At 35.0% G+C, this 19742-nt stretch overlaps 1 protein-coding gene across 2 annotated transcripts in view; it reads right to left on the bottom strand.

Moving 5' to 3' along the window:
• Positions 1–1415: 1415 nt before the first annotated feature.
• Positions 1416–19742, bottom strand: part of LOC122637980 — a 21761-nt gene continuing 3434 nt past the window's right edge. For both annotated transcript variants that reach the window (XM_043830550.1, XM_043830552.1), the window contains 2 exons: positions 6397–6560; positions 1416–1830 (listed from right to left, as the gene is read on the bottom strand). In XM_043830550.1, coding sequence (XP_043686485.1) covers positions 1585–1830; positions 6397–6560 — 410 coding nt within the window. In that variant the 3' untranslated portion in view covers positions 1416–1584. The remainder of the gene's footprint in view (positions 1831–6396; positions 6561–19742) is intronic.

Here is a 19742-nt window from a genome sequence, read left to right as displayed (position 1 = left end):
AAACAAAAAATTTCCTACTTAAAGTGATAAAGAAAGATAAGAAAAATAATTAGAAAAAACGTATTGGTTATCGTATGCCTGCAGGTATGCAATATTTTGTTGAAATACATGTACGCGTTAATTGTTGCCTATTTTCAGGCGTGTTATAAGAAAACTAAAAGGAAACATAGGTATGTATATGTCTTAATTAACGATATAATGTATTTAATTAATTAGACGCGATAATGTTTCTTGTTTTCTTTTTTCTCTTTTTTTTTCTTTTTTTCCTCGTAATTTTCATAATTTTATTTAGGAACTTCACGCGATATTACATCGGATATCTGCATCGTATTCACTATTTTATACGATAAACGAATAATATTTACACTCACACACTGTATATGTATCATAAATACACGTTTCCCGTTCGTTTTTTAATTAAACTTTTATTTTTATTATATTTAATTTTTTTTTTTTTTGGTTTTGCTTATTTCGCTTTATAATATAAGTGGCGGGGATATTATTGAAATAAAGTTTATACTCGGATAAATGTAATCCTTCGTATATGTGCCCTACATACATATCATCTACCACTCTCTCTCTCTCTCTCTCTCTCTCTCTCTCTCTTCTTCTCTCTCTCTCTCTCTCTCTCTATCTCTTTTTATCTCTTTACACATCTTACATCCACAAATTTTCGTTCCGTTAACAATTTCGTAAATAATGTCTATCTTACAAGCCGAACGAACACACAATAAATAATCTCTAAAACAATTGTTTTATTTACAGAATGATACCTACGTTCGCGAATTTAACGTCTCCATTTCGATTCGTGTTCTCAAACGATCGTTTATTACGATTTTTTTTACTTTGATATCAATTTCGTATCTTATCGAAGTACTTTCCTCGCGAAAAAATCGCAAAAAATTAATTTTAGAGTATTAGAAGTTAATCGCTTTACAATGTTTAGTTATTATTCCATTAAGGATTCAATTTTAATGTTAGATCACTCGGATCACTCTCTCATTCACCTTTCTTATATTTATCCTTGATATTTACATCGACAATTTGTTTTATCTTACTTTATTCTTTTTTTTCTTATCTTCCTCCTTCCTTTGCTTTCCTCACTTTTTTCTTTCTTTTTTTCTCTCTTTCCTTCTTATTTTTTTAACCGACGATAATATAAATCAGTAGAATTATATTTATTTACACGAGACTTTTTGATCGTTTCCTCTATTAATACTTCGTCGTAAAAAATTGCTCTTCTCTTCTCGTAATTGTCTTTTCTTTCTTTCTTTCTTTTTTTTTTTTTTTTTTTGGTTTTTTTATATATCTATTTTTTTCTATTTTTCCTTTTTTCCTTTCACTTTCGAACGTAAAACTATCAAATCATTATTTCGCGTCTCTGTCAGTAATTAAAAAAAAATATTATTACCCATACCAACGATAATTTTTCTTTGGAATTGTCCGCATCGAAATTATATAATTTTCGTAAGAGAGAAGAAACTATAGATTAGGAATTTACACAAGAGACAATGATTACAAAGATAAATAAAACATATTTTATCATTATATAATCGAGTCCTTTTTTCGAAATCGAAATATTATTTAAACGACGTAAGGCCGATAAAGAGGTTCTTGAAGTTCGGTCGAGTTTCTTTGAGTTTCTTGCAAAGTTCCCCTGGGTTCTTCCGGTGTGCACGGTGCTGTTACCGATACGTCACTTCCGGTATTCTCTCTCTCGGAATTCTTCGTATTACCAGCATCCTCGAGTTTGCCACTAGCACGTGCCTCCTGTTGTGCTTTCTTACTTCTCTTCCATTTCATTCGTCGATTTTGGAACCAGATCTTCACCTGAAATGGAGACAAAAACGTTCGTGTGTGTTTTTCTCTTTTTTCTTCTTTTCTTTTCTTTTTTTTTTTTTTGTTTTCGATCTTTTCTTTTTTTCTTTTTTTTTTTTTTTTCTTTCTCTTTTACCTTGTAATCGATTCCAATTTAATCGAACGGATTAACGGATTAAACGAGCTCTTAAGATAAAGTTACGCAAAATCATCGTCTCCCACCCCTCTCCCCCGAACTCTTTTTTTTTTTCTTTTCTTTCTTTCTTTCTTTCTTTCTTTCTTTCTTTCTTTCTTTTTTTTTTGTTTTTCCCTCTGAGAACAAATATAACACACCTTCTTATCTTTGTCGTATTAATCTTCAGAATTCGGCGATAAGTTTCTTTCGCGTGTGCGTACGTGCATGCGTATACTACGTGCATATGTGTGTATTTCCGTTGACAACGATAAAGGACCGAATTATCGTTAATTATTATTCTTAATACTTTATTTTTGACCGATCGATTTTCGATATAAGAAATTTTTTAATTGCTTCGAGCATACACGTGCACACACTCACAAACATGGAAATTCGTTAGGATAGGCGTGATAAAAATCTCGAAATTAGACTAACTCAACAATCGTTGGTACGAATTTTATTCAATCTTTACTTTAGATCAAATTAAAATATATATATTTTTTCTTTAACACATTTAAAATTAGGAAAAAAAATTGTATATATATATATATATATGCGTTATTATATATTTATTCTTTTATGAAATAAACAAATAGGTATATGTGTATATATATATATATATTAAAAAAAATATATATATATATATATTGTTAATACATTATATAAAACAAGAAAAAAGATATATAGTATATAGAATATTTTTAATATAGAAAAATATTTTTTTATTATTACTTGTGCATATATCTATATTCTAAAAATCACATACACACATTTATACATATATATAAAAATATATATATATATATATATGTACATATGATAGACAAAAATATTCACGACGAGACATCGTAAATCAAGTAGAGCGATAGGGTAGCACGATTTTCTTTTTTCTCACCCACCCCCTCTCCCCTTCAACCCCCTCGGTAAAATCGTAAGAAAGCGATGTAAATCTTTCGGACAACATATCATGCTCCCATGTAGCTTCTTTAGGGGTAACCCCTCCGAAAAAAGAAAACTCACGAATTTTGTGCTCGTACGAATACAAATGGAAAAGAATTTCACCCTAATATTTCTCGAATCTTGATTCCGAACGATTTTATTACGAAATACCTACGTGTTTCCTTCCTCTTTTTATCTTTTTTTTTTTCCTTTTTTTTCTTTTTTATATAAATTCCACCTTCGTGAAAATGAAATTATTATTAACAAAAGATAGAGGAATTTCGATGCCAATAAACGCACACAAACGTAGATCTTATATATATATATTTTTTTTTAAATTAATCAATTAAAATATCATTGATATCGATCATTGAATATAAATCTTGATCAAAACATAAAATGGTTCTTTATTTTTCTTTTCTTTTTTTTTTTTTTTTTTTTTGGAACACTGACGGATAACCGTTTTGATCAATTAGATCGATAAATTAATTATCTATATTTCCGAACGATCCGACTTATTAGAAAAAGAAGATAATAGTAATAACAATCTTTTACGTCTTATACGTATTACGTCATGTATATCAAATTTCAAAAGGAAGTTACATCTTTTTGTACTCTATTTTTAACTAACAAAATCAAACACATATATATATATACACACACACATACACGTTATATGATTAAAAATAATGTATATATATATATATATACTCACTATATGCGATTGAAAAAAAATTATAGCTAATTAAAAATATCTACACGTACATACATACATACTATATGCAATAAAAAAAGAATTATAATAAATTAAAAATATCTACACATACATATAGACATACTAAATGCGCAAAAAAAGAAAAATTACACTTCCCAATTAAAAATATCAACGTCTGCGTTACCCGATCAAAATAAAAAACCGATTATATCCACAATGTATAAATATATAAAGAAAAAAAAAAGAGAGGTGTAAATTCAAAAGAAAAAAAAAAAAAAAAAGAAAGAAAGAAAAAGAAGAATTACAAAAAGAAGAAGAAGAAGAAGAAGAAGAAGAAGAAAAAATAAAGATTAGAAAGAGTAAGAGCCGTGTATCAAATGATTGGAATGGGTTAGACGAAGAAGATAGAGAGAAGAAGAAGGGGTGTTGAGTGTTACGACGCCGCCGACGTCGACGACGACGTCGACGCCGACGCCGACGCCGACGACGACGACGACGACGTTCGAAGGTTGGAAGAGAGGTTCGGAAGTGGAGAGAATCGGTAAAATATCGAAACAAATCAGGGACTGAGCCCGACCCATAACTCAGACTTTCGCTTCTGTTTGCCGAGCGATCCGTCAGAGCTCGTAAGCTTCGGAGTTATGTTTAAGTTGTTGAACTATGTGAGAGAGAGAGAGAGAGAGAGAGAGAGAGAGAGAGAGAAAGAGAGAGAGAAAGAGAGAGAGAAAGAGAGAGAAAGAGAGAGAAAGAGAGAGAGAGAGAGAGAGAGAGATTCGCGTGTAGGGAGAGTAAGAGTCGGTGTCTCGCGAGTGAGCAGGCTACGTAGGGATTATTCCTAGGATTTCCCTCAAGGGTCCTTTTTCCCATCTCTCTCTCTCTCTCTCTGTCTCTCTCTCTCTCTATCTCTATCTATCTATCTATGTCTCTGTCTCTCTCTCTCTCTCTCTCTGTATATATATATATATATATATATATCTGTTTCTCTTTCTTCCTCTCTTTCAAACTCTTTTCTCTTTCCTTCTATTTCTCTTATTTCACCTTCTATTTCTCCTTCTACTTCTGCTACTTCTACTTCTACTTCTACTTCTCTTTCTCCTTCTTTATTCTCTTGATCTTTCTCCTTTATCTCGTTCTCTCTTGCCCGTTCATCGTTACCATCGACGTCCCACGTATTTCCATATTCCTCGTATTTACCGCCTCAATGTCGCTCAATCTTCCATCGTTGGAAATCCAACAAGTTCGAAAGGAATTTACACTTTTTCCCTTACTCAAAAATCAAAATCGATTCGTCGGGGATTTAATGTATGGTTTATGGAGAAGGAAATAGAAAAACAGAGGGAGGTGGAGAGAGGGAGAGGGAGAATCGTTAACGGCTTAATTAAAATAATCCAAATAATAATCGTGCGAAAATCAATCTCCATGCAAAAATCAAAAATGATTTGTCAACTTTGAGCATGTGATATTATGGTTCATGGAGAAGGAAATAAAAAACGGAGGGAAGTACGCAGAGAAGGGGATGATCGTTAACGGCATAATTAAAATAATAATCGTACAGACGTATCTTTCGTTAAGTATTAATAATAATGATTGAAATTTTATTGACAGGGAAAATGTGACGACATGACGATTTCATCAGGGAGTTATTTTTTGTATAGAAAAAGAAAAAATGCAAGTGAGATCGATTTTTATAGATAATCGAAATAATAATTTGTATAGATAATTTTTGTTTGATTATTAATAATATGATTAGGATTTAATTGACGTTGAAAAGGAAAAGAAAAAAGGAATTATTATGATCATCGATTATTGGATCATAAATTGAATTTAATTGACGAAAAACAAAAATTTACAATGATTTACGAATGATACGACAATGACAATTTCTATTAACTACAAATAATTGAAATAGAATTTAATTGATGAAAGAAAAAGAAGAGAGAAAAGAATCGTTAACACTATCGATTTACGAATAATGTGACGATGACAATTTCTATTAACTACAAATAATATCAATAGAATTTCATTCTCGATAAGAAAAAAGGGCAAAAAAAAAAGAAAAAAAAAAAGAAAATAATTAACACCATCGATTTATAAATAATGCAAATCTCCTTATCCCACCTTCTCCTGCTTCGTATCTTCGTTTTCAATTAAACACTTCAAAAAGGAATTAACAATTTAATTTTACCCGATGAAAAAATCGGAAACGATTAGTATTTGTCATCGTGGAAATCTAATTGAAAAGAAAACAAAAGAAAGGAAGAGAGGAGAACGAAAAAAAGAAAAGAAAAGAAAAGAAAAGAAAAGAAAATGAATTGTTAACAACGTCAATTTATAGATAATATAATATCAATAACAAGTATTGATGTGCGTAATAAATAATTGATATAAATAGAATTTAATCGGTCGTATCTTCGTTTCACTCGTAAGATCGTCGTACCGATATAGTTGTTTCAAAAAGAAAAAAAAAAAAAAAAAAAGAAAAAGAGAAAAAAAGATCGTTAGACAATTTTTTTTCCACGAATATCGAAGACGACAAGTCTACGTTATTTCCACGATGATTCATTGACGTTCATCGCGTTACATTGTTCAAGATTAAAATAGATAAAGAGTCTAGGTATTGTTTGGATGAAACGATTTTTAACATTAGGTCCTCCTCTCATCTCCCTTCCCCTCTTTTCCTTACCTAACCCATTTATCCCCTCCCTTCCCTTCGATCCATCATCATCCTTATTTCTTAAACTAAACTTACCTGAGTTTCGGTCAGCATCAACGATGTCGCTACTTCGAACCTCTTCGGTCTGCTCAGATACTTGTTTTGACGAAATTGCTTTTCCAATTCGAGAAGTTGTTGGGACGTGAATGCTGTCCTAGGTCTTCTCGTTTTACCAAGTAACGCGTGTTGAGCAGCACAACCTTTCGAAAAAAAAAAGAGACGGGGGGATAGTTCGTTGAGAATGTAACAGAAAAATAAAAAGAAGAAGAAAAAAATAAAGAGAAAAATAAAGAATAACATCGATTTGCGATTAGAACTCTCGATTAGAGATTAGAAATGGATATATATATATGTATGTGTGTGTGTGTGTGTAATATATATATATATATATATATATATATATCGATACATACCGGGTAGATATAAGATAAGTCTTTTTGTATGTGTATCTATATATATATATATATATATAGATATATTTAATATTATTTCTCGGAACGTCAAATTTTAATAAATTCGCGAATGATATTTTTAAAAGCTGTTGTGCGATACGAACATGATACGAGCATGATACCAGTACGATACACGATATAATATCGATAGGTATCGATCTATTGATCGATCGATCGATGAGTTCATCGTAAAATGAATGATAATTATAAATTCGATTCGTAATATACGAAATTGGTCGTAATCTATGGGATGATCACGAGCGGACCGGACCCCATCGATAATTCTCATCGATCGTTACCGGAGCAACGATAATCATTTCATTAGCCAGTACGATCCATTGGAAATCATCGAATGCTAATGCAATTATCGCGAGTGTAAATCCCTATGGATTACGGAGCGATGATTTGGGGTTAGACGTTAGGGTGGAAACGCCACCGCCCCTACAATTAGCTCTACCAACGACTCTTGCTGCTCAGAAACCGTATCCCAGACTTATAGTAATCGAGGAGGGGATGAGGGTGGGGAGGAGGAGAGAGAAATACATTGGCGTAGAATATTTAGAATCTTTTAATCTAATTTATATTATTATAATTAAATAATATATACATATATGTATATGTTATATTTCTTTTTTCTTTTTGTTTTATTCTACGACATGAAGAAATTAATTAATCAAAATATTTTATGAATCCTTAATGAAATTTGTGATTCGAGTGAATATCTTTGAAAGTTCGAAGAGAACAAATTGAAAACGAGTGTGGAAACTACGAAAGAGAGAGAGAAAGAGAGAGAGCAGATTTCTCGTGTCATCCTAATCTCACGCGATTTGTCAGGAACTTTGCGTCACTGGCTTAAGCACCCCCGAAACTTAACTGGCAAGTGCGTCACCGACTGTCAGTGTTTGTACACATGGCATCGTTTAGGCGAGCGCATTCGGATTAGCGTGTGATTCACTTAACCGTCGAGATATTGCGAGCAGGTACTACCTACATATTATATATATATATATATATATATATATATATACACATTTACACACATACATATATATATATATACATAGGTATACATATGTAGGTACGAAAAGGGGAGACACGTTTTGATACGGAGCTTTGCCCAATTTTACGGCCGATAGAAAAATAAACGACACATTCGTCCGTGTGATACGATCGTTCTAATATAAATCCATTCGTTCGATCACCGACCTAGAAGTTCTTAATCCTAATGATTTTATTCCTAATGCATATTTTATCGATCGATCGAATCCATAATTTTTCGATGCTTCGTCGGTCGTTACGTCCTCGTGGAAATCTCCTAAATCAAATCATATTGTAATTTAAAATCAAATTTACTTTCACGAGTTTCCTTTTTCTTCTTTTCTTTTCTTTCTTCTTTTCTTTTCTTTTTTTTTTTCTCTCTCTTTCTTGTTTTTCAATGGTTCACAAACGTAAGGATATTTTGACTGTTGAAAAAAATCTCAAATAATCAAAACGAATTTAATTTGTTTCCTTTTTTTTTTTGTGAAATTTTTTTTTCTATTAATCTTCCTTTTCTCCTTTTCTTGCTTTTATCTTAGAAAAATGTCATATGTTTATACGATAGTGTAAAATTTTATACATACATATATACATACACACACATATGTATATACATAAAAGGATTCAACACACAAAATGTGAGAACATCAACCAAGGACCTCTCTTTTCATATCCACCAGGACATTTGATGCTCGTTGGTATTTAACATGGTAGCATTTAGCCGAATATTTATCGTCTCGCGAAAAGGGGCGGTTTACCCCCCGTGGTGCACATATGGCGAACCCAATGATGATTTCCCTTCCCCTCGTAAATACTATCGGGACGATTATTATTTCGTGCGTGTTGCATCCTAGTGCTCTCTTCTTCTCCCCCTCTTACTCCACCCTCTCCTCCTCCTCTTCCTCCTCCACCTATTCCCCACCTCTCGTCATGATTTATTTTTATGTCTTTAGTCGACAAATTTCGTTCTCGATAATTCACCGATCTGTGACATCGATCGTAGAGTCACAAATACAACAGCAACAAAAAAAAAAAAGAAAAAAAGGAAAATTATTGCGTCAAGAGGGGAAAGAAAGAAAAAAAAAAAAATTACAGACTCTTAAAAAATAAAGTCTTAAAAAAATAATAGAATCCTAAATAAAAATAAAAATACGATCGTAATTTGAAAATAATAATAATCCTAAATAAAAAGTAGTGCTAAAAGATGATCCCTTAAAGGCGAATAATAATATTCATAAATATGAATCTATAATAGAGAGTGTGAGAAAGAGATCAAGAGAAAAACCAAGCTCGAGATCGAAAGAGAGAGAGAAAGAGAGAAAGAGAAAGAGAGAAAGAGAAAGAGAAAGAGAGAAAGATAGAAATAGAGAATCCCTATTCCGAAAGAGGGTCGAAAACCAAGTGACATAAGGTCCGGTCACGTTCTTGGGGTGGTAAGCGTTAACTATGACGCTAACTAACTACAAACAGCCGGAGGTAAAATAAATAATCTCGAGTAAAGTGGAACGAGTAAAACGAGTTAAAGATCGTGTTGGACCAATCGTAGTATTGTAGATATTAAGGAAAGGACCAATGAGCGAGAGAGGGACACCTTTTTCGGATCCTTTACTTACGTGAAGGAAGGTAAGTGAGTACTTACTTAGATTTCGAGGAGTTGGGCCTGGAGTTCTGAGAGAAATAAAAAGTTACGAAAGGAATAGAGAGAAGGAATAAAGATGGAGGAGGGAGGGGGGAGGAAGAGTGGGGAGATGTAGAATGGTGAGCAAAACCGTGACAGATGTTGGTAAACAAGGAGGGTGGCTTTTATCGAGTGGACAATCACCATTGACGCTCTTATATCTAGAACCCCGAGATGTACACTGTCGATGTGCAGTGTTCGGTACGCTCACACGCACTTAACACACACGTACAGAGAGAGAGAGAGTGAGTGAGAGAGACACTTACACGCACGCATACAAGGTGACGACCACGTTCGTTTCGACGTAACCTTTATCATGATAATTTAATTTATTTGGGCATCCATTAGCCGCTTCATGCCGCTTCATACCGCTTCTCTGACATCGACGGCGTCGCCGCCGCCGTTTGGCACCCCCTAAAATCGTGCGCGATCATCACGGCGGTAAACACCGGCTATTATCTCTACTTAAAGCGACCACCCTCTGTTATATACCTTTTCTCTCCTATCCGTATAGATAGGTGTATATCTTTACCCTTCGACAAAATTGCAACCCCTCGTCGAAGGAACAAAAAGAAAAAAAGAAATAACGTATGAATGTAATATCGTTCTTTCATAGAGTTTCTTTCTTCTTCTTTTTCCCCTCTCTTTTCCTTTTTCTTCTTCATTTTTTCTTTTTTCTCTTTATTTGTCTTTTTTCTTTCTCTTGCTGTTCCTCGAAAGAGTAAAGAAGAAGAAAAAATGATGTAATTCTCCGTCTACGATTGAATCTAATGAACTTTAAGATGAACATGTACAGAGAGAGAGAGAGAGAGAGAGAGAGAGAGAAAGGGGGTGGGAGAGAGGATAGGGAAAGTTAATTGTTCCAATGTGACGCGAAACCTTTTTTGCGAACGACAAATTCTCCGTCTCTCTGTCTGTCTGTCTGTCTGTCTGTCTGTCTGTCTGTCTATCTGTCTGGCTGCCTATCTCTCTATTTCTCTCTCTCTCTCTCTCTCTCTCTCTCTCTCTCTCTCTCTCTCTCTCTTTTTATTACAAAGGAACGAGGAATCGCACCGGGTATCTCTCGGACTAACGAGTAACTACCCTCGTTAACTCCTGCCCGAAGGGTTCGCTTAATTAAAGCTAATTACTCCGATTCCGTTGCCGACGACTAGAGCCACACTTTCCTTTTTATTCCTCATTTCTTTTCATCCTATCTTTCGATGAGAGAAAAAGGGGAAACAAAAGGGAAAAGAGAAAAAGATTATCAAAAGAAAAAGAAAAAAGAGAAAAAGAAAAAGAAAAAAAGCAAGTGAACGAAGCCTTCCATCTTTAAATTTATAGATAACATTATCATAAATAACGATGATATCGAGTCGATCGACAGATCGGAAATTCACGCATTAACGGGATTTCCTTTGTTCTTTACAATTCTTTCTTCCAACGGGAGATACAAACGGGATAGATAGAGTAAGAGAAAGAGAAAGAGAAAGAGATAGAGACAGAGATAGAGAAAGATATAGGTGGTAGGTAGTCTGCAAGCTAGGGTATCCACGTCGGAACCGAAAATGGCCACCCTCTAATGGACAGCAATTACCCAATAGCGAATTGCAAATTGGAATTACCGTCCTAAATCGGCGTGTATACCTCTAACCGAGTAGCAGCGAGTCGGCTTCCGCAGGCAGGAAAAGCGAAGGGGTTGCTAACGACTTGGTTTGCGTCCGTGTGCGCGTTCATCCCTCCTCGCACACCCCCACCCATACCATCTCTCTCTCTCTCTCTCTCTCTCTCTCTTTCTATTCTCACCCCTTCCGATCTACGAGACGTCCGTCTCTCTCTTACGCCCTCCTATAGCTTCCAACGCGCGTCTGTGGTGCCAGAAGCTCCGCCTGCGATCCCCTAGCCCCTAGCATGTCCCGCCCCCGAATTATCTGCCCCTCAGATACGAACTAAACGAATCTAGCCGAGCGGAGCAACGCTCCACGATATCTCCACCTCTTCCTACTCTCGTTCATTCCTCTCTAGTCCTCTCTTCTCTTCTCTTTTCTTCTCTTCCCTCCTTTTCTCTTATTCCTACAAAGAGACGCCACCATCCTTCGTTTCTTCCTTCCTTCTTTCCTTCTTTCTATCTTTCTTTTTTTCTTACCCATTCTGATAGACGAAAGAGAGAGAAATAGTGAGACCGAGAGAGAGAAAGAGTGAGACTGAGGGTGAGACAGATAGACAGACAGACAGACAGAGAGAGAGAGAGAGAGAGGGAAAGTAGGGAAGGGATAAAAGTTGGCCAACTTTTATCAGGCTATTTTCCTTACCCCGAAATGGCTGAATTTAATCCCAAACTCCGGGGCTCGCAAGTCTGCCACAAATCACGCCATAAACATCCGCTATGTTACTTCTTATTCTTGCCGTGTGTACCACCAAATGGCAGCGGGCCTTTCTTCTTCTTCTTCTTCTTCTTCTTCTTCTTCTTTGTCTTATTCCTCTTCTTTCCTATTTCTCTCGATCTACCCTCTGCTACCTCTTCACCTTCCGCACGTCCTAACCCATCGATGTTTCAAGCTACTTTTCTTCGAACCTCTTTATCTTTCTCCCACTCCTTTTTCTTCTTCTATTTATTTTTTTTCTTTTTTTTTTTTTTTTGCTTCTTTTCATATCGTCCTTATGACAGACCGATCAGTATCGATCCTTTTTATCCTCGTATAGAATCCTCGGTCGATGTAATAATCTCAACGTTGTCTGTTCTTTTTCGTTTGCTTTTTTCTTGATACGTGATATACGAGATGCATACATGTATGTATGTATGTATGTATGTATGTATGTATGTATGCATGAATGTATGAATGTATGCATTTAATAGTAAAATATTTTCACGAGTACTCTTACTATCCGAGAATGTAGTAACTACATCGGTAGGTATATGTTTGGTAGAGCGAGCATATAGATAGACGATAGCGCGTTTGAGCGAACGCGGGATGTTACACATCGGCTAACCAAGATCTGTTTGCTTGCGGACGGCCAAACTAGCTGGCAGCTAATTCAGAAACACCATTACCACCTATACGCCTATAGGCAGGTAGACTGATGCTACTGCTTCCGATATATATCTACATATATACATAGATAGATAGAGATATATATATATATATATATACATACATATATATATATATATGTATATAGTCAACTATACGTTCCGTACGTGCACTCGTGGACCAGCGAATTTGCCGATTCTCCCTTCTCCGTTTCCTGTTCCCCTCTCCTCTTTCTCTCTCTCTCTCTCTCTCTCTCTCTCGCTTTACCCTACTCTATCCTCCTCATTCTCTTCCTCCTACCACCCTCTCCAACCTGGTGACGCTAGCCACCGCTTTTAGCCCATCGATAGAAGCTTTAATTTCGGTCGATCCGGGATAACATCGAACTGTGAATGGTCCAGGCGTTGAAAGTTTGCCATCGAATGAGTCGAAACCTCTCCTCCTCTTCATCCTCTTCATTCTCCTCCTCCACCTCTTCCTCTTCCATCTCTTGCTCCTCATCCTCCACCATTCTCTTCTCGGGAATGAGAAGCTCTGATTTGTGATTTGGTTTATTCGAAACTCCGCTGATGGGTTTTAGGTTAAAAAGTTTCGACAGCCGAAATAATCCGATTGCTTGCCGCGTTACATTCACGTACCATAAAATATTTCCTAGCTTTCCCGTCGGCCGTTCTCGAAATCTGTGAATCCAATCGTTTTTAGGAAGGGAGGTTTTTTTCATCCCTTCTCCTATCTTCTTTTATATATACATATCTATATATATATATATTTATATATATATGTAGAGAGAGAGAGAGAGAGAGAGAGAGAGAAAAGGAGTCAAGGATCACAGCTTTAAATTTTTATTTTCGTTTTTGATCAAAGAATAATTTTATTACTAACGATCCAGATAACTAAGTACAAGTTCAATATAATTTTGTCGATCATAATGTAGCTATATATTTTTTGCTTTTCTGTTTTTTTTCTTTCTTCCTTTTTTTTTATAACCGATCGTAAAAGCGATTGGTTGGCTATCGTCGTCGTAGACCGGAGAACTACGGTCGGTACACCGAACCGCGGCTCGAATTAATAGGAATACTCGAAATCCTAGACAAATAGGAGTAATCCGCCACAATCGGTACACCATATGTCGCACGAAAGATATATATATATATATATATATATATATATATATATATACATGCATACGTGCATATATACGTATATACATACCTAGCCGAAGAAAGTGAAAGAACGTGAAAAATTTGATTGTATGAGATTATCGATTAAATATTATCGATAATTCATCGGACTTAATTAGTTCGACAGTTAGAAGCGATATATTCGTAGATATATTTTTATATGAATCAGGTAAGTACAATGAATCTTTTAGTTATTTAATATTGTAATTTTATCTACATGTATTGTACGATGTTACATAGATCGTAGATTAAAAATTATTATTTTAAAAAATAATATTATAAGAATAAAAATATATGATGTTAATAATTATCACACACACACACACACACACACACACACACACACACACACACTTACATATAAATATAAAAGACTGAAGAAAATTTTCCAACTATCTGGGTGATAGATATTAAAAGATATGTTTGCATAAAAATAGCACGTAATTAATAATTACACGAATAAGACTTTGAAGAAAATGTTCAGCTTACTCTTAGAAACTAATTTTCCTAAGAGACCAACAGAAAGAGAGAGAGAGAGAAAAGAGAGAGAGAGAGAGAAAAAGATAAAGATAAAGATAAAGATAAAGATGAGAGATAACACGTGAAAGTATCTTTGTCACGAAATAGCTCGTTTAAACGGAGTATAAGTCGACGCGGAGTTACCATGGTAACGGTATGGCGATGGTGGTGACGATGGTGCACAGGAGAAGGGCGAAAGGGGATGAATAGACGGATGAATGACGCACAATTAACTAATTAAATCATCCACCAACCCCTCGCGAGCTTTGTCTCTCGAGTATCATCCCCCTTTTGTTGGCAGAGCTTCCGCCATCTCTTCGCCATTGTTTCTCCCCGTTCGTAGTATGGGCGAGCGAGCCTCCATGAAACCGACAAAAAAAGAAGAAAAGAGTCAAGGGATTCTTTAGATGGACCAACCATCTCTCTCTTTCTCTCTTTTTTCTCTCTTTTCTCTCTTTTCTCTCTTTTCTCTCTTTTCTCTCTTTTCTCTCTCTCTCTCTCTCTCTTTTCTCTTTTCTCTTTTCTCTTTATGTCTCGTATACTACGTTCTCTTTCTTCATGGTTCGTCGAATCAATTTACCAAATCGACGATCGACAGGGACCGAACTGTCCCATAAGAAAACGAATTCACCTTAATTGCGGTTCCTTTCAATCATTTTTATTCCTTTCCAGATCCTTCTTCAATTCGATTCGCTCGAATATATATGTGTATATATATATATATATATTTTTTCTTTTTATTTATTTAATTTTTATTTTTTTTCTTCGTCTGTTTCTTATTTTTTTTTTTTTTGACGATTAATATCGACGATTAATTTTTAAAATCGATTGGTCGGATTGAAACGAAAGGAATTACTTTAATGATGTGGTTTATAGTTCGATTAATTCCGTTCGGTTAAGTCGAATATTTTCTTCATTTCTAACTTAATTTCTAACGTCGTTAGAAAGCAAAAATGAAGAAAAGAACGAATCGAGTAGAATTATTGAAGAAAGAAAATTCGAACTTAAGGAAACTTCTTCGAAAAAATTTTTTTTATTTTAATATACGTCGATTGTACCGTCAAATATTTTCTTTTTTCTTTTTTTTTTCTTTTTTATACATTCGCCATTTTTAAGGGATAGAAAAAGAAGGTAAAAGTTTTATATTTCCGATTATTTTTTCTTTTTCATTTTCGATATATATATATATATATTATATATATACATACATACACATACATACACATATACATATATATATATATATCGAGCAACTTGACGTTGGTTAAAGATATTACCAAGTCTTCCTTCCATTGCCTTTAGCAAATAATTTTCGTCCCTTAATTTCGTTTGTACCGGCTTTCTTCTGAAAGGGGGTCCTGCGCTATTACGTTGAAAAAATATCTCTTCTAACGTCACCCCCATTAAAGAGGAATTCCTAACTCGATTTACATTTACATTTTCTCTCTCTCTCTCTCTCTCTCTCTCTCTCTCTCTCTCTCTCTCTCTCTCTCTCTCTCTCTCTCTCTCTCTCTCTCTCTTTCTCTCTATCGACTCCGACTAACTCGTAGAGAATCATCGGATATGCTTCAGCAGTGTTTCTCAAACTTTTAAGCTTCATTTACTACTTGAAGATGTGTATATAACTGACGTATCTCTCATATACAAATAAATGAATAACATTATAATTATAATGTAACAATGGGAATAAAATAAAACATAAATATATACACACACACACACACATATATAAATATATATATAAGCATGTATATATGTGTTAAATTTTGTATTAATAATTCCTCAAAGGACAACGCTTGCGAAACTTTGAGAAACACTGTGTCAGAGTCTCCAATAAATGGAAAGAAGAAAAAAATTTCTTAAAAAAGAGAAAAAAGTTTTAAAAAAATATTTTCTTCTTCTCTCTCTCTCTCTCTCTCTCTCTCTCTCTCTCTCTCTCTTTTGGACAAATTAAATAATGAAAATTTGCAAAAGATCAAAATCTTTCAGCTTGGAAAGATGCGGAAACGTTAACGAGCAATAAATGTCGTCTCGCTTTTAAACATTCATATACACACACACATACATATATATATATATATATATACATTTTAAATGCATTATATATACTACGTGTGCATATATATACATTGTTTATAGAAAACAAATGCAACGAGAATGTTTCTATACGGTCAGGTAAAAGCATTGAAATATTAGCTTAATTAAAGCGCATCTGCGCAAAATGTATTTTATACGTCTATTAATCCTCAGTCACACAGATCATTTCCGAAATATATTCATACCGCAGGCACATTTTAACGTGTTCGACCATAGCCCCTTCCTATTTTCGTTCATTCGTTCGTTCGTTCGTTCGTTCGTTCATTCGTTCATTCGTTTTCCTCTAATCATTTTTTTCCCCCCTCGCATATTGATATAATCCTATTCTCGCTAATGAACTGAAATACTTTATCGATTTTTCGAAACGATCGTTTTAATCCTTCTTAACCGAAACGAGTAATATCTATCTCTCTTTCGAATTTCTAACGATTATCGAACACCTCTCCCTCTCCCCTACATCTCATATTTCGCACTGATGGAAATGTAGTTGTAATTAGAAAAAAAAAATCCTTCCTTGTACCTAAAGAAAAAAAAAAAAAAAAAAAAAAAAAAAACAAAAAAACAAATAAACAAAAACCGAAAGAAAAAAGAAAAAAGAAAAAGAAAAAGAAAAAGAGAGAGAGAGAGAGAGAGAGAGAGAGAGCAAAAGAACAAAAAACGAAAAAGAGAGAGAAGAAAAAAAACCGAAACGAAAAAATGAGGAGCGAAAAAAAAATATACATATATAACAGAAAAAAAATGAAAAAAACAAAGATAAATGATTGATTCGTCGTTGAGTCGTCGTTCCATGCTATCGAATCTATCTGGCGTCGTTACGAACGCTAGTTAAATTTCGATAGGTGCCCGGATGGATGAAACATGGTGTTGTCGTATCATTGGCCACGACGCATAACGCGCGACAAATATTCCGCAAATAAAAGCTCTCTTTCTCTCTCTGTTCCTCTCTCTCCGTGTATCTCTGTTTCTCTCATGACCCCTTCCCTATAACCCCTCAACGTCCTCGGTCCTCGATCCCATCCAGACCCCTTCCCTTCTCTCTTCGTTCGTTCGTCCATTCGAACGGGTTTTATTTAAAAAAACGAGTCGTCGTCGATACGATATCGGTGGCTTCGTAGTGGTGTATGGCAATTTTTAACAAGTCGCGTTCGTGTCAACGTTGGACGAAAAGACTGAGGGGGTGGGGGAGAAGGATGGAGAGAGTGGGTGGATGAGTGGGTGGTCGACCGGTTGGTTGGTTGGTTGGGTTGGGGGATATATCAAGGGGTGGTATAGTCATCGTTGTCGTTGTCGTTGTCGTTGTTGTCGTTGTTCATCGTCGTCGTCGTCGTCGTCGTCGTTGACGTCGTCGTCGTCATCGTTGACAGTGTTGGTCATGGTGACGGTAACGGTAGTGGTAGTGGTAGTGGTAGTGGTGGTGGTGGTGGTGGTGGTGATGGTGATGGTGGTGGTGGTACTGGTGGTAGTGGTGGTTGCCACCACCGGTGGGCTTGGCTTATCGACGCACCTTTTATTTTATTCCGCGAGTGTGCTTTTTGCGCTCGTTGCTCGTTTTACGCCACCGGTTTTTCGCCTTTTTTGTCGAACGGTGGATTGCTCGGCAACTACCAATCAGGATCATCTGACAGGAAATACCCCACCACCTCAGTCTCTCTTTCTCTCTCTGTCTCTCTCCACCTCACTACCCCTATAGGTGTGTGTGTGTATGCGTGTACATATATATATATATATATATATAGGTAGATATATATATATGGAACTCTCTATACGTTCACTGACCAATTTGTTCGATAAAAGCCCTCGACTGATTGGCCTGACAACGCGGCCACGGCTCTTTTTTCCAAGCTTGAAATTTACCGTGGTAACCAGCAGTCTCTCTCTCTCTCTCTCTCTCTCTGTCTCTCTCTCTCTCTCTTTTTTAATTCGTCGTATTATCTCTCTTCTTCTACGATTTACCATTCTCCTTACCGATTTTATACTCATTTTATTCATTTATTCTTTTTTTTTTTGATCTTTTCCAAAATTCATTCCATCGATTTTTTCCTTCGTACTCCCTCTCTCTCTCTCTCTCTCTCTCTCTCTCTCTCTCCTTCTGATAGTATCCTACGTAATAATGAAAAGGTTAGATGATACGCGATATCTAACGTCGTACAAAGTGTACGGATTTCGAGATAGGAAAAGTAAAGACTAATCGGAAGAGACCTGTTGTCTCATTGTTTGTCGATACATTAATTTCGTCGTCGAAAGAGTTTTCTTATCGTCATCGAAAGTAGAACAGTCCTCTTCTAAAATTCCAATATCATCTCGTGCTCGTTAAAGTGCTTTATAAAAAGAATGTTTCTCTTTATTTTCTGATTTCTCGATCCTCGGGCAAATTATGTTTGGAACATGTATGTAATCTATGTGTATACGTACGTATATACGTATACACATATGTATACAGTTAACTAAGTTATTACAGAGAAAGAGAAAGACAGAAAGAGAGAGAGAGAGAGAGAGAGATCCTTATCGTGCTAATAAAATTCGAGTAGCCAGGCAACACAGCCTAGCTGGTCGATGCGATGCATTAGACGTGTAAACACCTACTATCTATAGTCTGTCCTACGAGCAATCTGTCTTTCGACGTTGTCTCACTTTCGAATTAATAGCTTGTAATAGCCGTTCGAGTGCTAATATAATATATCGTCTCGTTCACGTCGATGAGTCGATTGACATTGTCGATGGACAACGATAACGTTTTATAAGCTGTTAGAAATTATTCGCTTTGCCAATAAATAGATATTAAGTCGACAAATTTTTTCATAATGAAATATATTGTTCTTTTCTCCTATCATTTTTCTTTTTTTATTTTTTCTTCCTTTTTTTTTTTCAAATCAATCGCTCATATTCGAACATCATTACTATAGTCAACGTCTGCTCGTTAATTCTAATCGTTTAGAAATAATTAATGTAGCAAATTTTTTATAAAGTATATCTACTGTATCATCTAAAAGTAAGTTGTCACATAGAACATTATTATTATTCAAAAAAAAAAAAAAGGAAAAAAAAAAATTTCGGCAGCCACTTCACTCATTGGATATCGTTTCGTCTTCTCGATAAAAAAAGAAGAACAAAAAAAGAAGACAACTTTTTATTAGTAACTATAGTAATATAGTAATTTTAATTACTGTGAAATAATTATTATCAGCAATCTTTAATAAATGATTCATTAACGATCCAGTAATCTAAATGATTCACCAATAATCCAGTATTTCCCTCAACTGAGGTAATCTGATAATTACTATAGAATAATTTTCGATAGAAAATATTGCTTCACTATACCGTACTCGATCATTAATATTTGAAATAATGAAAATTTCAATATTTTTCTACGAAAATTTCATGTTCTGATACAACCCCGTTAATTTTC

Source organism: Vespula pensylvanica, chromosome 2 (genome assembly GCF_014466175.1).
Source record: "Vespula pensylvanica isolate Volc-1 chromosome 2, ASM1446617v1, whole genome shotgun sequence".
NCBI classification, from domain to species: Eukaryota; Metazoa; Arthropoda; class Insecta; order Hymenoptera; family Vespidae; genus Vespula; species Vespula pensylvanica.
The sequence above is the reverse complement of the archived record's forward strand: the minus strand, read 5'-3'. Positions and strand labels throughout refer to the sequence as shown.